General features: G+C 53.9%; 6 protein-coding genes across 6 annotated transcripts; 4 read left to right on the forward strand and 2 right to left on the reverse strand.

Annotated features, from left to right (window-relative positions):
* Positions 1-1,911: 1,911 nt before the first annotated feature.
* Positions 1,912-5,579, forward strand: T069G_08246 (uncharacterized protein; the record flags this gene model as incomplete). Its single annotated transcript, XM_056175456.1, has 3 exons — positions 1,912-2,400; positions 2,519-2,614; positions 2,763-5,579. The coding sequence occupies 3 exons, from the start codon at positions 1,912-1,914 to the stop codon at positions 5,577-5,579; spliced, it is 3,402 nt and encodes a 1,133-aa protein (XP_056026405.1).
* A 156-nt stretch (positions 5,580-5,735) lies between these two features.
* T069G_08247 (uncharacterized protein) lies at positions 5,736-6,125 on the forward strand (the record flags this gene model as incomplete). The annotated part of the gene is made up of 1 exon (XM_056175457.1): positions 5,736-6,125. The coding sequence occupies one exon, from the start codon at positions 5,736-5,738 to the stop codon at positions 6,123-6,125; it is 390 nt and encodes a 129-aa protein (XP_056026406.1).
* A 1,305-nt stretch (positions 6,126-7,430) lies between these two features.
* T069G_08248 (thiF family domain-containing protein) lies at positions 7,431-9,118 on the reverse strand (the record flags this gene model as incomplete). Its single annotated transcript, XM_056175458.1, has 2 exons — positions 7,431-8,812; positions 8,872-9,118. 2 exons carry the CDS (start codon positions 9,116-9,118, stop codon positions 7,431-7,433), a joined length of 1,629 nt encoding a protein of 542 aa, XP_056026407.1.
* Positions 9,119-11,081: 1,963 nt separating this feature from the next.
* T069G_08249 (uncharacterized protein) lies at positions 11,082-12,740 on the forward strand (the record flags this gene model as incomplete). Its single annotated transcript, XM_056175459.1, has 2 exons — positions 11,082-11,857; positions 11,930-12,740. The coding sequence occupies 2 exons, from the start codon at positions 11,082-11,084 to the stop codon at positions 12,738-12,740; spliced, it is 1,587 nt and encodes a 528-aa protein (XP_056026408.1).
* An 807-nt stretch (positions 12,741-13,547) lies between these two features.
* On the reverse strand, positions 13,548-14,315 carry T069G_08250 (uncharacterized protein; the record flags this gene model as incomplete). The annotated part of the gene is made up of 2 exons (XM_056175460.1): positions 13,548-13,674; positions 13,732-14,315. The coding sequence occupies 2 exons, from the start codon at positions 14,313-14,315 to the stop codon at positions 13,548-13,550; spliced, it is 711 nt and encodes a 236-aa protein (XP_056026409.1).
* A 2,495-nt stretch (positions 14,316-16,810) lies between these two features.
* Positions 16,811-18,298, forward strand: T069G_08251 (uncharacterized protein; the record flags this gene model as incomplete). The annotated part of the gene is made up of 1 exon (XM_056175461.1): positions 16,811-18,298. One exon carries the CDS (start codon positions 16,811-16,813, stop codon positions 18,296-18,298), a length of 1,488 nt encoding a protein of 495 aa, XP_056026410.1.

Raw genomic sequence — 18,298 nt, forward strand, 5'->3', positions numbered from 1 at the left:
CAGAGGGGGAGCAGCCTCAAACAAAGGGGGGCATCGTGTCGTAAAAGGAAGTCGGCGTCTTTGTACTCAGAGAGAGAGAATGTGTGTATGCTCTGCGATTCAATCCTATTGTCTTGGATCTTGTATGGGAGTTTGGTGCCTCGCTTTCGGAAGCCTCATCACCGAGACGCAGCAGAAAGTGAGCTCAACGTGATTTTTCGCCAGGCACCTTGTTGCGCAATGCAGCTTTTAGGCTCTTTTTTTCGGGGCTTCACGGATGCCAGCGGTCCACCTCCCAAAAGAAGCTCAATGGGCAGTGACATGAAAGTGAAATCAGGCTCTGCCTTGCATATCGTGCCCAACGCACGCACAGCAGGCCCGCGAGCACGACGCGGGAGACGCGGACAGCGCCGGCATCTGGTGTCCCGACATGTGCATTGGTTTGCATTTTGCAGCTGCGCTATGGCGTGTTCCCATGAGATGGCAGCATCTTGCCATCTACCATCTACCCACGTAGCCACGGCGTTGTTCGTTGTCGCGGCACCCCTGGAAACGATGGACCAGGGCTTATTCTTTTGAACATGTCCATCGTCACAAAGATCGCCGTCATGTCAATAATGCAAGCCTGCGGCGTAAATCATCAAATGCTTTCCTCGTCTCTCGTAGCAACCGCTTCTTCTGGCGTTACTCAAAAGTGAGCGCATGTTGAAGTTCTCACAGCCGCGCTTCTCCACTCTGCGGTGAAGAGGAGTCTCGTCTCGTCTGGCCTGTCCCCTGCAAGTCACCGGTACCTGCTGCCACTCAAAGTCCCCTTCAAAGTCCCTTCCCCAGCAAGCCCACTCGAGCGCGGCAGCCGGAGATTCACCTGGTCCGCACCAACCAGAGGCGCGGGAATAAACAAAACCGGTCTAGAGGCGCTGCGTCCGACTGCGTGCAGTGGGCGATGTGCAATGTTCCCGGTACCACGGAGTGACCCTCCCCCCCCGTCCACTGCTGTAAAAGTACATACACGCACCAGCTAAGGTACGGTACACGCCTGGCGGTTGGGCCGGGGCCCAGAAAAGGGATTGGCCGCACTGGACCTTTTTCGTCTCGACAGCGTTGCCGCGTTTCTTGAGCTTTCACCGTCAAAAATCTTCCCGGCACCTCGCCAGCGCATTTCATTTCATCTCAGCAGCTGCTGCGTCCGAGTCTTATTATTATTCTTCTTATTGTTCTCGCTGCTCAATAGCTGCTGCTCCTTTCCGTGCTCTGCCCATTGTCTGTGCTGCGCGGTGAGTGAGCCGCCTCGCCCAGTCAGACGAAAAAGCCGGTGCTCTGCCCAGCCTTTTTTTCTCGTCCGGCCTATTGCAGTAGACGCCTCAGTACAAAGTCAGCTTCTCTTCACTTTCACCCCAAAAGCGGCACTGCGGTTCCCCAGCCTTAGTGGCTGCTGCTATTGGTGTACGTACCTCGTGCACTTCACCAGCCGGACCTTTTTCTTTTCAAACGCTTCCATGTTTGTGGCTGCTCCAAACCATCAACACAACATCCTCAAAACTCGCATTCTCCCTCTTCTTCATCCATCTCGTCTTGCCTCATCCCCAACCCTTGCACTGCATTGCTGCACTTAGGTCTGCGTCTCTCTTCTTTTCGTCGTCGTCAAGCTTCTCCTTCGGCACCGCGGCGCGCGTGCTCTTTCGGCTTACTTGACACTCTTGGTTGGCTGGCCTGACCCCGGCTTTACAACTCACAAGCTGCGTTTTTGTTCTCTTCTCTTCCCAGACACCAAACCTCTTCTACGCCTCTCTCCTCATCTTCACACACTCAGCTGCCCATCTAAACATCCCCTCGCCTCCCATCTTCATCCTCTCACACTCTCCCATCATCGCCAACTCTCACCCGCAACGCCACACTCCTTCTCTTCATACATGGTCGAGCTAGTCTCTCACCATGGCTGCTGAGAACGAGTCGCTCACACGGGAGCCTGCCACCCGTGGCCGCGGCAGAGGTGGGCGCGGTGGCCGTGCTGGCCGAGGTCGAGGCGGCGGTAGAGGCGCTTCCTCGTTGACTGGAGGCATTACCAAATCAACATATACCAAGACCGGCCGCGGTGGCACGCGGAGAGGTCGAGCCAAAAGCTTCGCAGACTCTCGCGTCCAGGCCGCCTATGAGCGCCAGAGAGATCTCAAGGCCACCTATCAGGCCGTGGCGCATGCTCTCAAGCCCGCCCTGCAGGAACTCGCCGACCGCACCATCGAGGAGATCCTGGCAAGGTCGGACTCACTTCGATTCTCCAGTGAACACCTGCCGGTCCTGCAAGAGCTTCACGATCGCCTCGAAGAGAAACTCAAGCTCTTTGACCGCCAGCTGGAAGCCAATCTAAAGCTTGCTGAAGGCACTTACGATGCCGAGCAGTATGTCCTAGAACAGGAATTCATAGTACGTCCATTTTCCTTTCATCCCTACCCACGCCGAGTTTTTTCCCCTTCGGCTTTGCTTTTTTTTACACCCATTCTTTCCGTGGCGGTACCCTAGCTGACAGTTCTCCGTCTCGCAGAATGGTCTTCAGGACATTGAAGAACAGTTTTACGACGGCCAAGGTAACCGTCTCCGCATTCTTGCTGCACTGGAATCAAGAGATCTCCCAGTCGATGTAAGTATTTTGCTGTTCTATTAGTCATGGGATGCCCTGATCGGCACACCGTCCCCCCTTCCACCCTCCTAGCCTCTTTTAGCCTCCGCTCGAGGGTCATGGGTGCAGCTTTATCCAGACGCTTTTTACTGACGCGATACCACCACAGATCTCCGATGACCAGTATGAGTACAAAGTCATTACTGATCATCAACTCGACAATGATTTCGGCATCTATGAATGCTACAAGGATGGTCACTTGGTGCCTTATCCCTCCCGCGTCGAGGGTACCGAGATGTGGCACAAGGTGCGCGATGCTGAGGCTGCCGCCGCTGCCGTGACTACCACCACGACCTCTTCTGGCACTCGAGGAGGAAGAGGTGGCCGTGGCCGAGGCAGCAACAAGCGCCGTGCCCAAGACCAGCCGGATGGCCAGCCCACACCCAAGAAGACGACTCGCAGCAACTTTGATAGCCAGCTTCTGCCCGCCGCCCCAATTGCTCCCGCCAAGGGTCTCCTCGCAACCGAAATTGAGGCTCACATCGAAGGCGCTCCAGCCGAAGAGGACTCTGCTCCTGCCTCTCCCGAACCCGTCGTCATTCCCAATGGTGCCACTTCTACTGCCGTCGTCAAGTCCAACGGCAAGCAGTCAGCTCGCGAAAAGAGCCCACCTCTGCCCAAGAACATCTCGGAGCCTGACGAGTACGGCTGCCGCATGTACAACCAGAGACCGTCCATGAAAGAGAAGGGCATTAACAGCCGCCTTCTCGCTCCGCGACTCTTCTGGTTTGATGACCATGACATTGGCTTCCGTGACAGCTCCAATGACTCTTCCAAAGGCCACACTCGCGCCAAACGGGGTAAATACCTCGACACTCCCAACAGCAATGGCATGCACTTTGACTACTGGTGCAACGGCTATGACTACTCCAACACTCGTCCATCTGATTTCGACCAGGAGCTCGTCAAGAAGCATGGCCTCCACCCGAAATATGGCATCTTCTTGCCCAACAGCACAAACGAGCCGGAGCCTACCATGCCGTTTGTCATGCCCGGAAAGCCCGTGGTCTACATTGCCGAGCCTTCTGGTCGCATCTCTCACGCTTCACGCTCATTCCAGAGGACGATTAACTATCGTCGTGTGGAGGATGCGCCTGTGAGAGTGAAGATGAATGCGGCTATGCGGCGCTTCTGCAAGATGGGCGACATCCCCCTGGAAGATATTGCCGTCACAGAATACGTGTACACCGATGAAGAACTTCGCGCCCGATCTCTAGGCACGGCAGCCCTGGAGCTCGAGTCTAAGCCCGAGGTCGTCGAAACCTCGCCCGAGACTGATGAGCAGGTCGCCACCGAGGAGGAATCTGCTGAGTCGTCTCAGGGTGGCCTTGCTGCCATGTCCGTTCTTACCTACGCGACTGCATTCGTGGAGGCGGAAGAGAACACGCGAGTTGTGGTGCCTGCACCAAAGCCTGCAAGATATGATGCCATTAGAGATGTCTTCACGGATTCCAAACCTGCTGGGGCACCTGCCGTTGAGACGAACAACAACCTCAACCTCAATTTCCTTGCTGAGCTGTGCAACGTCGAAACTCGTCTGCATGAACCCGAGGGCAACACCATCAAGGCCCCGACTCCTCTCATGCCTATGCCCATGCCCATGCCTGAGGTAGAGTCCGATATGAGAACCCAACGCGAAGATTTGCCACCCGTTGCTCCTTTGAGCCATGCTCCCATCAGCAGCCAGCATGCCCCTATTGAGCCTGTTGGAGGATACATCCGAAATCCCCAGCCGCAGCGAGAGCTCCCGCCAGTGCAGCCAGTCGGTCCAGGTCATGTTGCCGTCTCTCACCCTCCTCACCACGCTGTACCAGAGCCAATTGCCTATCAGCAGCCTCCGCCCGAGCAGCCTATGGTTCATGCACCACCGCCAAGGGCTATGGAGTATAAGCAGCATCCTGCACCTCCCCTTCCTCCACAAGCTCCTCCTGTCCAGGAACAGCACCAACCCTACTACTCTTCCTACGGGTATAATGTGCCGGAACCTCGAGACATGCATATGGGCTCTGGACGGCCAATCGAGCCAGTCTACGCAAGTAGCCGTATGGCAAACTATGGCCCCGAAGGCCCCGGTCCGGCGCCGGCTCCTGCACAAGCTGCTCCTGTGCCTCCTCCAGGCCCCAACACAGGATATCCCCGTACCTACTGGTCGTCCCAGCAGCCTGCTACTCAGGCGCCGCCGCCACCACCTCCTCAACAGCCGCTACAGCCACAGCCACAGCAGCATTATTCACAGGCTCCTCCTCCAAGGATGCCCTTCTCTCATAACCCAAATCCCGAAACACTCCCGCCTCAACCCCTTCCGCCCCTCCGACCACCTCGGGGCCGGGCTCAGCCCGTCCAGGATGACATGATGCGAGACCCTATGATGAGGCCAGCTGTTCATAGCATGAACAACTATTATAATCCTGCTCCGTCTCGATCTTACCACCATGGATACCCTGCTGCCGAACCCCTTGCTCCTATGCCATCAATCGGACCGGAAAGAATCCTGCCCAACCCTCAGCAACAGCAATCCTACATGGGACCATCTGGTCCTGGCTACGCGCCTCAGATCCTGTCTCCAACTTTTGGAAACCCGCAGCCCATGTCCGGCCCTATGGCCCAAAGCCCCCCCGGGACGCCACAAGGGATGCACGGCTCTATGCATCGCCATCGATCCACACCTTCGGGGTCTTCTGATGCTGGATCTGGAAAGTATCGCAAACTACAGCCCGCCCCAGTCCCCGCTCATCGAGCATGGTCGAACAAGCCCGAGTTGAAGACCATTCCCTATGATCACAAGGAAACAGGCTCATTGGCTGCCCTTCCGAGCTCTGGTCCAACGCAAATTAGAGGATGGAATGTTAACCAACCTCGGAAGCGAAGCAAGGCTGATAAGCAGGACAGAGCAGACTCAGGAAATGACCGGGATGATTCCAGATAGAAACGGGAAACACCTGGTCAACCAGTGGCTCCAGGGGATTCTATTAACCACGAGGCTGTGGCTCCTCACCCCAACTGGTCTGTTCGATTTGCCGAGCCAATCACTCAATTGCCACCTCTATTTCCGCGCAATACCCCCCCTGTTCCACGACGGACAATGACTCTTGAAATGGATCTCGACCAGCCCTTTACACTGCCTGATGAAGGTGCTGGCAATCCTACCGAGCTAGCCATTCCCCCTACAAATACAGCCCCTCCTGAAGCCTTAGCTTCTCAGGATGGCACGACCTCGTCACGTCGTCTTCGCCCAAGGAAGGCAAAAACACCCGCAACCCCCAGCACCACCGCTTCTACTCAATCAACTGGGCCCCGCCGTTCTCGTGCTAAGAGCACGACATCTAAAAAAACAAGCCGAGCAGCATCAAAGAAGAAGGTTGCTCGAAGGGAGACTGCCCTGGCCACCACCCAAGCCGAACAGCAACTTGTTACCGAGACTCCAGCTGCCGCTCTTGACTCTACATCTCAGCCAGAGGCTGGAAGCAAATAAAGGGTAATAGTCCCCGCCATGGACTTTCCAAGAAAAGCACTCACCTTCGTCGGATGACGTATATACAAACGAGCACATCTGGTCCTCCTTTTACCACCCTTGCGACATTTATCATCACGATTATACCCTTTCCTCATAGCAGTCATTGGACCAAACCGGACATGCAGGAACCAAAAAGAAGTCTGTTCAAAGAAGATATGGCAGACACGAAAAGTATTCAGATACCAAAAGCTACTTAATTCGGCATTTTGTCGGCGTTCAGAGGAGATATGAACTGAATCTTAGCTCTTCTTTTCAACGGTGCATTCCTATTCTTTGCGCTTATGCTTCGGCAAGCCTCGTCTTGCATTCAATTTGCAATTTATTCTTCTTGTTTATGAGGGGCTCCTCCCCCATTTTCCCATTTGGCTTTTGAAACGGCTTCGACTGCTTTTTGGCGGATAGCAGTGACTTACTTATCCATTTGGCTCTCGACTTTGATGAGGGTAGGAAACAACGGAAAGATTTACGACTTTTTTTCTTCTCAGTTTTTTGATTTCCCGCTTTTCTGGTGTACCAATATGAGATCTCAGTTTCTTTCTTACCTTTTTCCATTTATCTTTTTATAGTGTTTCCCATCGGTCAGTCTGGAAGAATAGGGAGACCACCATCTGGAATGACCGTTGTTTGTGGTCTACTCGTGCCTTGGAGGGCAGAAGGGTTTGGAAGGGGGAGAGGGTATAAAATCTGGGACACTGGTTGCTGGTAGCATACGGAAGGGAAGGGGACAACAAAAATCTGGGAGACTCTGATCATTAGATGCTACGGCGATGGCTGTGATAGATGGGAGGAGGTGTTGGTATTATTTCTCTTTACTTTACGTTTTTATTTCTACCTGTGCATTGCATGAGAGGTAGCCTGCGACATGGACTCTCTGGTAAGAGAGATATAGGACGATGGTTTCTTCTTCTTTTCCTTTTATAGGAGTTGAGGGAATAAATGATGAGAATTCCACTATGATGACCATTCTTGACTTGATAGGTGATGTTTCTGTGCTGTAAAATTTGCAGAAGTTTCTTGAGGCACGATTATGTGCCAACTACTATGAAAGTACACTCTTAACATACAATATGCCCAAATCCATTTGTTTTCTGTATCCTGTCCACCTCCCCCTGTCTGTTTTGAGTTTATCGACTGCCTCGGTTTCTTGTTGATAAATCTCCCCGATGCCTCAATACGTCTTGTATATCGTAAATCTCGTCATCATTTATACTATGGAGTCCAGATGTCCTTTCCCCTTGTGTTCCGCTGATGAATGGTTAAAACTCAGGGTGCGGCCTGGGCTGGTGCGTCTGTTGAATCGTTGGCGCTTGTGGTAGCTTGCGGCTCAGCTGGAGGTGCAGACACGGGTTCAGTTCCAACTGCTGATACGGGTACTTGGCCGGCATCAGGCTGAGGAATGGCAACGTGACCGGCCAGATCCGCGCCTGTAACGGCGGGAAGAATGCCCATGGGCATGCCGTGCGACTGGGCTAGGGTGGTGGGATCTAGCGGTGGCATGACCATGCTGGCGTCGAGGCCGAGGGGCATGTCGGGAGGCATCATCATGCCCCCGTTGGGAGCCATGGGGTCGACAGGGCCGCCGAGGGAGAGCAGGTTTGCGCCGAGGATGCCCTCCGGGTGCAGGGGGTACATGAGGGCCTCCATGGTGGTGCCGTCGAAGATGACCATGTTTTGGATGGGCTGCTGCTTCTGGCCCAGCACGTTGATGACGTCTTGCGCCAGCTGGCCGCCGAGGATGGCCGTGACGGGAGCGATTTCGCTGCCCAGGTTCTGCAGGAAGCTGCGCAGGAACTCGGGCTTGAGCGTCTCACTCGGGAGGTTTAGCGCTTTGTGCTTCTGCGTGGCGATCTGGGTGAAGAGCTTGAGATCCTCACGGTTGCCTGGTAGACGGCCGCCTTGGATCTGCATAAACTCCCACAGGGCGCGCAGACAGGAGAGCGTCGGGGACACGCTTCTTAGGCGGCGCTTGGACTTTGTGTACTCCTCAGGCAGGCTGGCGACGTCGCTGGCGAGGAACCAGGTGGAATAGAGCTCCCGTTTTGTGACGGACTCGATGACTTTGGGGCCTTCCTTCTTGGTCTTGACGTCGACGATGGACCTGGTGCGCGTTTCCTGCTTGGGCTCTGTGGCGACGTTTCCGAGGTCGCGCTCAATGACGTAGTCGTGTTCTATCAGATCGCTGAAGATGAAGCCATACATGCCGTGTGTTCCCGCAGCGTAAAACGCCTTGCCATTGAGGCGAGTGGCCGTGTTGATGAGATTGAATGAGTCGGGATCGAGATCCGTGGTGATGACGATGTCGAAGCCGGCGAAATAGCTGGGCCCTTTGGCCTTGACCCCTTCTGCGTCGACGTGGATCTGGACACGGGGATTCAGCTTGCGCAGCGCGGCGCTGGCGGCTTCGGCGCGGTTCTGGCCAACGGGGTCCTCGATCTCGGAGAGGAGGAACTGGGCGCCCAGGTCGGCCTCTGTGACGACGGCGTTGTCGAGCACGGTGAGGGAGCCGACGCCGGCGAGGACGAGGTTCTTGGCGATCTCGTTGGCGAGGGCTCTGATGGTGATGAGGAGGATGTTTGCGCTTTGGATCTTGGCCTGGGCGGCCATGCCCCAGAGGCGGATCTGCCGGTCGTAGAGGGCGATTTCATCTATTATGTGTGAGATGAGTGAAGCTTTTAGCGAAATACTGAGAGGGGATGAGTTTTACCTGCTGTGATGGCCCTGTCGGGCAAAGCGAGGCCGGCAGCGGGATTTCCGTTGTTGAACATTATAGGAGCCATGATGGAGGGATCTGTGATGGCCGTGGCCGCGAGAGAGCCGTCTGGCATGAAGCCTTGGGTGGACATGATCATGGCAGCCATGGCATCGGGATTCATTGCAGAAGCGCCGCCGTTGGTGTCTAGTATGGGTGCTGCGCCGGCTTCACTGACGCCGTTATTCGGCTGTTGCTCCATTGTCACTAGATTTTGAAGGGAATGATGAGATGTGCGGTGAGAAGATGGAGCTGGCTGGGCTCAAAAGTTTTGAAGCTCGGAATGAGGCGAGGCTGCGAAGTTCTGGTGGGATTTCAAGTGGCAGTTTTGAAAGATGAGTGACGCAGTTGAGTTTGAACTGGGGCCGTTTAAATATCCCCCGTCAGCTCTGGCACTGGCGGTGCTCCAGAGACATGCATCCAATGCGATGCAAAGTGACTTTGGTGGTAGATGCAGAGAGCAGGTTGGATATCAAAGCGGTTGAAGATGCGTGCAGCCTTGCGTGTATGTAGCCGTGCAGTGGTGATGCGCTGGGGGGGAGTGGCGCTAGGGGACGGCGAGATTGTGATAAAAAGGTACTGGGGTGGCGGCGCGATTTATTGCTGGGCTACGGTAGTCTTTTAACAGTGGGTCGATGGAGAGTTGCTGGACAGGTTCCACGTTGTTATTCAATGTCTGGTAACCATCCACTGGCAGTTGCTTCAGTGAGATATTAGATGCCGACTATATGATTATGCTTGAAAGGTTTAATTCGCCATCGTCCTCTACTTGAATTGATTTTATGTGCTTGACTTTATCTTTCTGGCACCAAAAATGACTGGCAGTGTCAGATCAGCCCGCAAGTACCGGCAGCTGTAATCAAGCACTTGTCCCGTTTCTCATGACCATGGAATGGGGTTGGCTCGGCTACCAGCTAACCGTCAAGCTAGAGTCTCCAATTCTACGATGCAATGCCATGTCTCGTGAGAACCTTGACAGTTAGAAAGTATCCGCACGGCTCCACCAGCTGAGGGGGAAGAGGACAGTACAGTATGCAGGGTCGAATTAAATTGTCCAAGTACGAATACTGCATCTCCAGAGCTTCACGATGGATACAGCACCGTACCGTCCTCGTGGTTGTCCAATACGGCAATGCGTAGCGGGGCTGGCTGTAAGTCAAAAGACGCCATCACCGGCATCGAACCAGTTATTATTGGCCCCAGATAGCTCTCATGCATCTTTACCTGCAATGTTGCACTGCTACTGCTAGAGCTCGCAATATCAATCCAATGTCTTCAATCCATAACCTTGTCTGGCACTGGGCGGCTAAGGCAGAGGGTACAGCCAGTTAGCGGCAGGACTAGCACTAAGCGACCCCGCGTTGGACTCGCCAACTCTACCATCCCCCAGCACACTCAAGAACCTGAGAATTGATGACCTTCAATCTTACCTTAGTACGAGTACACCTACCGATACTCCCGTTTATTCTCTTTGTCCTCTTAGTCTTGCCTCACTCAACCAGGCTGAGCTTCAGACCGTGATTGACTCGATAATACCAAGAGTCTGCAAATTCTTTGTCGTCTCTGTTCCGTCAGATTGGCCTTCAGCTTCAGCATCGATTGGGTGAGTGAGCAGCTGAGACCGGCCATTAGCCGTGTAGCCCTCTCAAGGCCAATAAGGCAGAGGCAAAAAAATACACCCGAAAGAGACAATGAGCTGATCAGGCTGATGACTCTTCCATAGTGGCGCGTCTTCCTCTTTATTAAAACATCCATTACCTATCTTCTCTACCTCATTTCCCTTTGCACCCACGCGTCCATCCATCAAATCCTTTGCCACTTCCCTTCACATCTCCTCTCGTCCAAAACTAAAACCCCAGCTACCCGCCCTGCTAGGGACCGTTCCTAGTCTCAGTGGCTGAATGGGGATTTGATTTGCCGACTGCCCAACATCTGCAGCCGTTCGGGTCACTTGAGCACCGCCCAACTCACGCCTCTGCCTCATAGTCGCATCGCATCAACAGCCAACCCCGGCAGCTCGCATCGACCAAGAGTCGCCCAGCCATTCAACCGTCCTTGTCGCTGGGCCGGAACCATCCTGACCCTCTCAACCTCTCAACCTCACAGCAGCTGTCTTACGGCGACGTCATCGCCAGGGTCTGGGTAGAGTAAGTCGTTGTTCCGCCATGTCGTCGAGGTCGGGCTCGGGACAGAATCCCCAACGGCCTCGAGACTCGCTGCAAGACTTCCCTCCGCTGTCTCCGCCATCGACGCTGTCCTCTCTGCGCACCCTCAACTCGCCGCGGGCCCGCGATGGCGCTGCGGCTCCCCGTTCGCCACCGCGATTCCAGTGGACTTCCACGGCCGCCCGCAGAGCCGAGCGGATTCGAAACCTTGACGAGCGCCTGGCCTCCCGCGCCGAGGAGAGAGAGCGCCATCCAGACTACGGCGCGCGCTATTCACTACGACGCTTTCCTCGCATGCATGCCCATGCCACCGAGGGCCGAAGTTCCAACTTTGAGGAGCTGGACCGGTCCCTCGACGAGGCAAACTCCAATCTCAGAGCCCTGCTCGACCTGACCCATTCCGCCCTCACTCATTCCTCTCTTACTTCACTCCCCCAACCTCTCCGCTCGCATGATTCCCCAGAGGACAACCGCCGGAGCAAGCGCCGAAAGCTGGACGCGGACCGACTCGGCTCTGGGGGTGTCAAGGCCTTCCGATATGGCAGATATGGACAGGTAGAGCCGGGCCATTTGCGAATGGAGATTGTGAGCTGCGACGGCGGCATGTTCTCCAACCAGTCGTCGTACGCGGCCGAGAACATCCTCAAGGACGACAATTCAGTCTACTGCACCAAGGGGAACAGATGCAATATTATTCTGCAACACCAAGGCGCGACGGTATTCACACTGAAAGAGCTCATCATCAAGGCTCCATGCGCCACCAACTTTTCCCACCCGTACGTTCTGTCCGGCATCTGTCCCTTTGGTGGGTTTTAAATAGTTCATTGTTGCTAACTCGATTTCCACAGAGTCCGGGAGGGCATGATTTTCATCACCATGAACCAGGACGATATGCTGAATCGCACGGCTCAATATCAGATCCAGTATGGCCCGACTTCGAGGCAGCGGTCACGAGCTGGAGAAGGGGACAGTGCATTGGTCCTGGAGCGAGAACCTCGCCATATAATTTCTATCCAGCACCATGACGACGGCACCACGAGTACTAGAACAAGGACCTCCTATGTATATCGGCCTGACGACGACGAAAATCATCTGCCCGAAATGCCTGAAGAATTTAGCAGGGAGATGTCCGATTTCCGCGTCACTACAGAGTGCAGCGATGAGGAAGACGACGATGACGACGGCTTTGACGGGCCACGATTCCATCGCACCCCCAACCGCATTGGCTCTCTTCCCTTTGAGAGTCCAGATTCTGACGCGGAGGATATCGTCATGCCTTTTAGCCCTCAGGACACTTCGGACGACCATCTTCTTCATCACACACGTCGCCACAACATCATCCATAGGCAAAGGGACAGAAATCACGACCACGCGCCCAGCTTCTCGCTCTCTGAGGCAATGGATGCGCATGCTACTGCCACTCAAGAAGCTGTTCGTGCGGTCGGCGGCGGCGGTTTACTCGCTCCTCATGCGCGGTTCTACATTGAGAAGAAGAAGAGCAAGTGCACCATCAAGTTCGATCCACCAGTCTCGGGTCGCTTCATCCTTCTGAAAATGTGGAGCTCGTCTCACGATCCAGGGAGCAATATCGATGTTCAATCAGTCATCACTCGAGGCTTCGCTGGGCCACGGTACTTTCCTTCTGCTGAACTGCGATGAGCACGGACAGGAATTAATGGAAAAGGGGGCGAACAAACTGATGGACGTGCTCAAGCGGACACGCCGCTTTGTTTTTCTTTTTTGGTTAAGCGAACTATGCACTGTACGAGGACATTTCAGGCGCAGGGGTTTGGCAGGGTATATACGGGAATTTGCTTTTTTTCTCTTGCCATTGTGTTAATTTCCCACTCAAGGCGTTTCTCTCAAAACATGATTTGGACGATGGAATGACTGTTTTGGAGGCGAAGAGGCGCTCGGGTGTTGTTGAAGGGATATGATATGACATGGTGCTTCATCACGGTAAGGGTACTAAGTGGTACAACTATTTCAATGCTTTCATTTCGGAGTTGATCATCCGGCACCCGAGGCGGAAGCCGTGGGTACTGGAGTCAGTTTTATTCTTCTTGCTAAACTACCAAGGACGGATCTTTTTTACTACCGAGGAGGCAATAATCGAAGGGCTTTAGCACCTACTAGGTACCTAGTTGTTTGACGCTGTCCGGCCTTGGCATACGAATACGACTACCAACCTAACAATGGATGATTCAGTTTGCAATTACTCGCGAGCAATGGACAACTCATGATGGATTGCGTGCTGAAGATTCTAATTATCAGACTACCGGTAACAATGTACGTGCGTAGCCTAACACGAGCCCCAATGAAGCCATCCGAACACCAGCGAACAACCTGCATAAGCACCCGTCAGTGCACCCAGACTACCTGTACTCACAACGCACCAACAATCTAGTGTAACAAGGATTATCCGTATTTCCTCTTCTTTTCCCTATCCTATGCCTCTGATCTGAATTATGCAATCGGGAGAAAAACAAGGCCCTTAGACCCTCGATCTTTACAAGCATGAGCAAGAGTATTAGGAGGTGCAATCGGGTGGCAGACGGCGGTGGAATATCCGGCGAGTAAAGCACCAATGAACCTAACAGGATTAGTAGTCATTCCCTTCGTAGGATAGTAAATACAAGTATACACTTACAAGTTGATGTGAAGCAGTATAAAAGCTGGCAATGTCTCCCTCCACGGGTCCATGACCTCGAAAATAAAGCCGCCCCCAATTCCTCTCAGCGGCTTCTGAAAAGAGTGCGTCGCGACATCGTCGTCAAACCCGCGAGGAAACTTGAGAATCCCAGTCGGCTTGTCGGGCGTGCTCCATCCGATCCAAGTAATTGTCATGAGCGGAATAAGCGTGAAGAAGACTCCCCGAAAGACCCATATGGGATCGAGGGCGGAAGGTTTTGGCCTGAGGATGGATGTGAGGGCCATGAAGGAGGCCGTGAAGGTGCTGATGGAGGCGCAGGCGGCGACGAAGAAGTAGAGGCCCCAGCGGGTGAAGTCGCAGCCGCCGCTCTGGCCGTAGGAGGAGTTTTTGCAGGGGCCCGTGAGGATGCGGGTGCGGGCGGCGATCCAGGCGGCTGTGGAGAGGAGGGTGAGGGTGAGGTTGAGGAGGGACCATATGGGGACGAGGTAGGCGAGGAGGGTGTTTGAGAAGGAGTGGAAGCGGATTGAAGCTTGTGATGCTTGTAATGCCTGTGATGCTTGTCTTGGTTTAACTCGAGGCATCGCGGAGGAGAAGGTGATAATAAAGAGGAGGATATGAGGTGTGTTTGGGTGTAAAAGAGTGTGTTTGTAGAAGTTGCTGTTGTAGTGATTTGTATATCATGGGTGATCGTGATGGCGATGTTAACGAGTGGAGCTTTGATGAGAATGACAATTATTAGAGACGTTCTCTTTGTTGGATATGATGGTCTTGGATCTAAGTTGGCGAGAAGCGTGGATGTAAGTACAAGGAGTTTGATATTGAAAATGGTTTGGTACCTTATACAAACGATGACAGCACGTACCTGCCTCAGAGAAGCTGTGACCTTGGAGCCGAGAGACGGCATTTTTGGAGAGAGGAAAGAAATACTCTTTGGTTCCAACAGGATGGGTAAAAATGGCTGTTGATTCTTTATTTCAAAAAAATAGCTTGTGGAAATGCTATAGATGGCACCGATATATGCAACCTGGAAGCTCAACAACCGAGATTCCTCATCCAAATCCATGGTGCAAATGCACGTGCTATCTGCATATTAGCAGCGCTTGATCATTCATCATATACTTTATTGTCTATATATTTAGGTTACATGTTGAATCATTACTGATATTTTGTAGCCATCGTGGGGTTCTCCATATGTTGTTAGTAGAGAATGCGTTGCTGTGGCGCCTGTCATTTTCCTAGCCAAGGTACCTATCGATAGACTCTCAACATGACGTCTAGCCTTATTAAGCGGCAACTGAATGTCAGCTTCGATAATGAGCATCGTACTCGTATGAGTTCAATGACATCCGTCGCCCATAGAAGTCCCAGCCACTCTACTTTGCAACGACATGGAAATCGAGAAGAGTGGCTGACAGAGCTGAGTGAGCCCGCTACACATGGTTCGACCCCAATGCAAGTTGAATCTTTAGCGACGTTAGTGAACTTTAGTGAGCCCGACGCACTGGCTGGCTGCTGCTCCGGACTGGCTGGAATCGCCGGCAGCTGAAGATGGTTGGATGGGACCCCCCACCACCCTTGGACTGGCACAGGCACACGATGGGCTCGAGATGCAGAACAAGGAACAAGGCACATCAGAAGCGCTTCATTTAGTGGCCAGTGGTTCTCTATCTCTACGGATACGGAGCACATATACTTTGGCGCGGATCTCTTTGCATGCAGCGCAGCAAGGCCGCCACGTTGCGATGCCTGCTGTAGCTGTAATTGGCCTGCAGGAAACAGAGAACAGATCAAAATGTGACTGCCCTGTCCCTGCTATCTATCACAATCTGCAACTTTCTTTTTTCCTTTTCCCCTCACGTCCACGCTGCACATCCACATCCACATCAACTCTTGCATACCAGTGCTTGTGCTATCCATCATTTTGTTTTTTGTCTCGCTTTGCCTTGCTTTTCTCGCTGCTGACTGCATCCGCTTTGCCTGCTTGTTTCCTCGCTGCCTAGGCCAGGGACATTACATAGCTTCACCGACTTGCCATAACCAGAGCCCGCCTGCGTTGCGGATCCCCCGACCCAGCACAACCAGCGAGTGACAGACAGACAACGCACAAATCTGGGGAGCCCAAACTGCATGCTCCATCCCGCACGCTTCGTGCTCGCAGGTACGCCGAACTAGCTTCGCAAGGCTTGACATCTGATTGCAAGTCTAGCCTCGAGCTGCCCGTTTCAGTGGGCCGCCCAGAGCTGACGTCCAGTGTATCAGCATTCCAGCTGGGCCTCTCACATGCCGTCGCTCCCACGCATCTGAGACATACAGTTTGCCAAGTGCCTTACGCAGAGACATTCCCGCAGTCTCGCCTCAGTGAAACAGAAACAGACTCTGTTTTGGTCGCGAGGACAACGGACCCGTTGGGCTGACGGACAAGAGAAAAAGACAAGGTGCCCCCCGGACGTCTTGACTGGAGTCTTGCTGCATGAGTCGAGTTGTGCGTGACCGCTACACCGTTCACAGCATCCTGTGCATGCGCTTGCAGCCGACCTGCAGCTCTGCTTGTACGTCTGCATAGGTTTGCATACCGCATACATTCAGGTACACGCTGCATCCGTTTGCACGCACACGTTGCTTCTGCTCGGTCGCTTTCCACTCTGAATTGCGCCCCGGTGGAGCCCGTCGTTGTCCAAAGAGCGAATAAGTCGCGGAAACGGGATCGACGTCGAAACTTGCGCCGACTCTCGGATTCAAAGGGACCGCAAGAAAAATCGGGGTCACGTTTCCCGGTTCCTTGAGGTTTCCATCGTCCAGAGCTCCCCTAAACCCTTGACTGAAGCTTGTTTTTCTCTTCCCAGGTCGTGACGAGAGAAGAGAACATCTTCTTCTCAATCCAGCTCTTGCATCGAATCAAAATTACAGCGAAAGAAACCAAAAAAAATCCTTCCAACGAATAGAAACAAGGCCGCTGTGGCGTCTAGCATCGGTAGCGATCGCGAAATATACTGGGGGGGCTGGTTGCTGGTCTGGTCCAATATTCCGTCCACTTCTCCACTCCACTACTTTTCTACACCGCGCCAGACAAAGTGCAATGGGCAGCTCGACTGCAACCCCCGGCCAGGGGTATGAGCAGACTCAGACTCCTCCTCTCTCACCGAGCTTAAGCTTGGCCCTGGATTCCCCATCAACACCTCGTGCGACCCCGACGCCTCGTCCCAATCCTCGCCTCTCCGTCGACCGAAGAGACGCCCTGCTCAATGTGGGACCAGCTTCTCCTCCGAAACATCAATCTCCTCTCCGTCAATCTACTAGCATCTCCTATCAAGACAACAACGCTGGACGTCCCGACTTGCCGCCGTTTCTGAAGCCGAGGCACAATACCAAGCTTCCCAGAGGCCATTCGAGGTCGAGATCAGAATTCGCAACCACCACTACTAGCAACATTCCTTTAGCAGTTGGGCAAAGCCCCGAAACGTCGTCAACAGTACCCTCAACGCCCTCTTCGCATTCTCAAGTCCCCAATTCGTCTCTTGCGACGCGTCGCACTTCATTTGGAGAAGTCGGTCAGGATAGACGCGCGTCGAACCAAAACGACTACAACAGGCCCAATACCGCCTCTTCGCCCGCCCGTAACTCTGCCCTCTCCTTTATCACTTCTAGGATGCCGGCTATGAAGGTTCTCGCCCCTGCGCCCACCGTGGTGGCGCACAACGACGAGCTCCTCAACCTCAACATCGAAACGTCTCTCTTTCCCAAGGGCAGCCCCCCCGATGGACAGGCTTTCTCGCCATCAGCTTTTATGAACCTGCAACAGACGGCGACCGGCCTGCTGAAGAAATTCCAAACCGCCTACCACCGCCAGAGTATGACGATCCAGGAGCTGATGGCTGAAAAGGAGGCGATGGATGACGAAAAGGCCGAAGCCGACACCAGAACACGGCATCTCAAGATGCAACTGGAGGGCATGGCTCAGAAGCTGGCCGACACTGAGAATGTGATGCAGGCGCTGATGGAAGAGCTGAACAAGGAGAAGAGACTGAGGATGGAAGAGCGTGCAAACGCCAGAGACAAGTTCCTGACGCCATCTGAAGGATCGATATCAGAAGACCTATGCGTCGAAGACGATCAACGCAAACGAGGATGGAGGCGCAGCGGTGAGACCTCCAAGACCGATTTTAGTTTCGAGACGGATGAGGATAGCGTCGAAGCTGCCAGCATCTTCTCTCGACCTCGCAGCCCTACCAACACGGCGCTAAGCATCATATCCGATGTAGACAGTCCTGCGGCGCCCATCCCGCTCTCAAGGACATCGACCTTTGGAGGATCCGCAGCCCCTCGGCCACTCCGGAACTCTCAGCCGCCGCAAATGTCCACGTTCCAGAAGCTGTTCAAGGGCATCTCTGGCGACCCCAACAAGGACATCAACGGGTGCCGCAATTGCCAGGGCCAAGATGCCAGCATCGCCTGGGACACAGTGGGCCTCCTGAAAGCCGAGAACAAGACCCTCAAGGAGAGGGTCGGCGACCTGGAGGCCGCCGTCGAAGAAGTCCTGGACGTTGTCAACGGCGTCGGGCAATAA

This window comes from Trichoderma breve, chromosome 5, assembly GCF_028502605.1.
Source record: "Trichoderma breve strain T069 chromosome 5, whole genome shotgun sequence".
Lineage (NCBI taxonomy): Eukaryota > Fungi > Ascomycota > Sordariomycetes > Hypocreales > Hypocreaceae > Trichoderma > Trichoderma breve.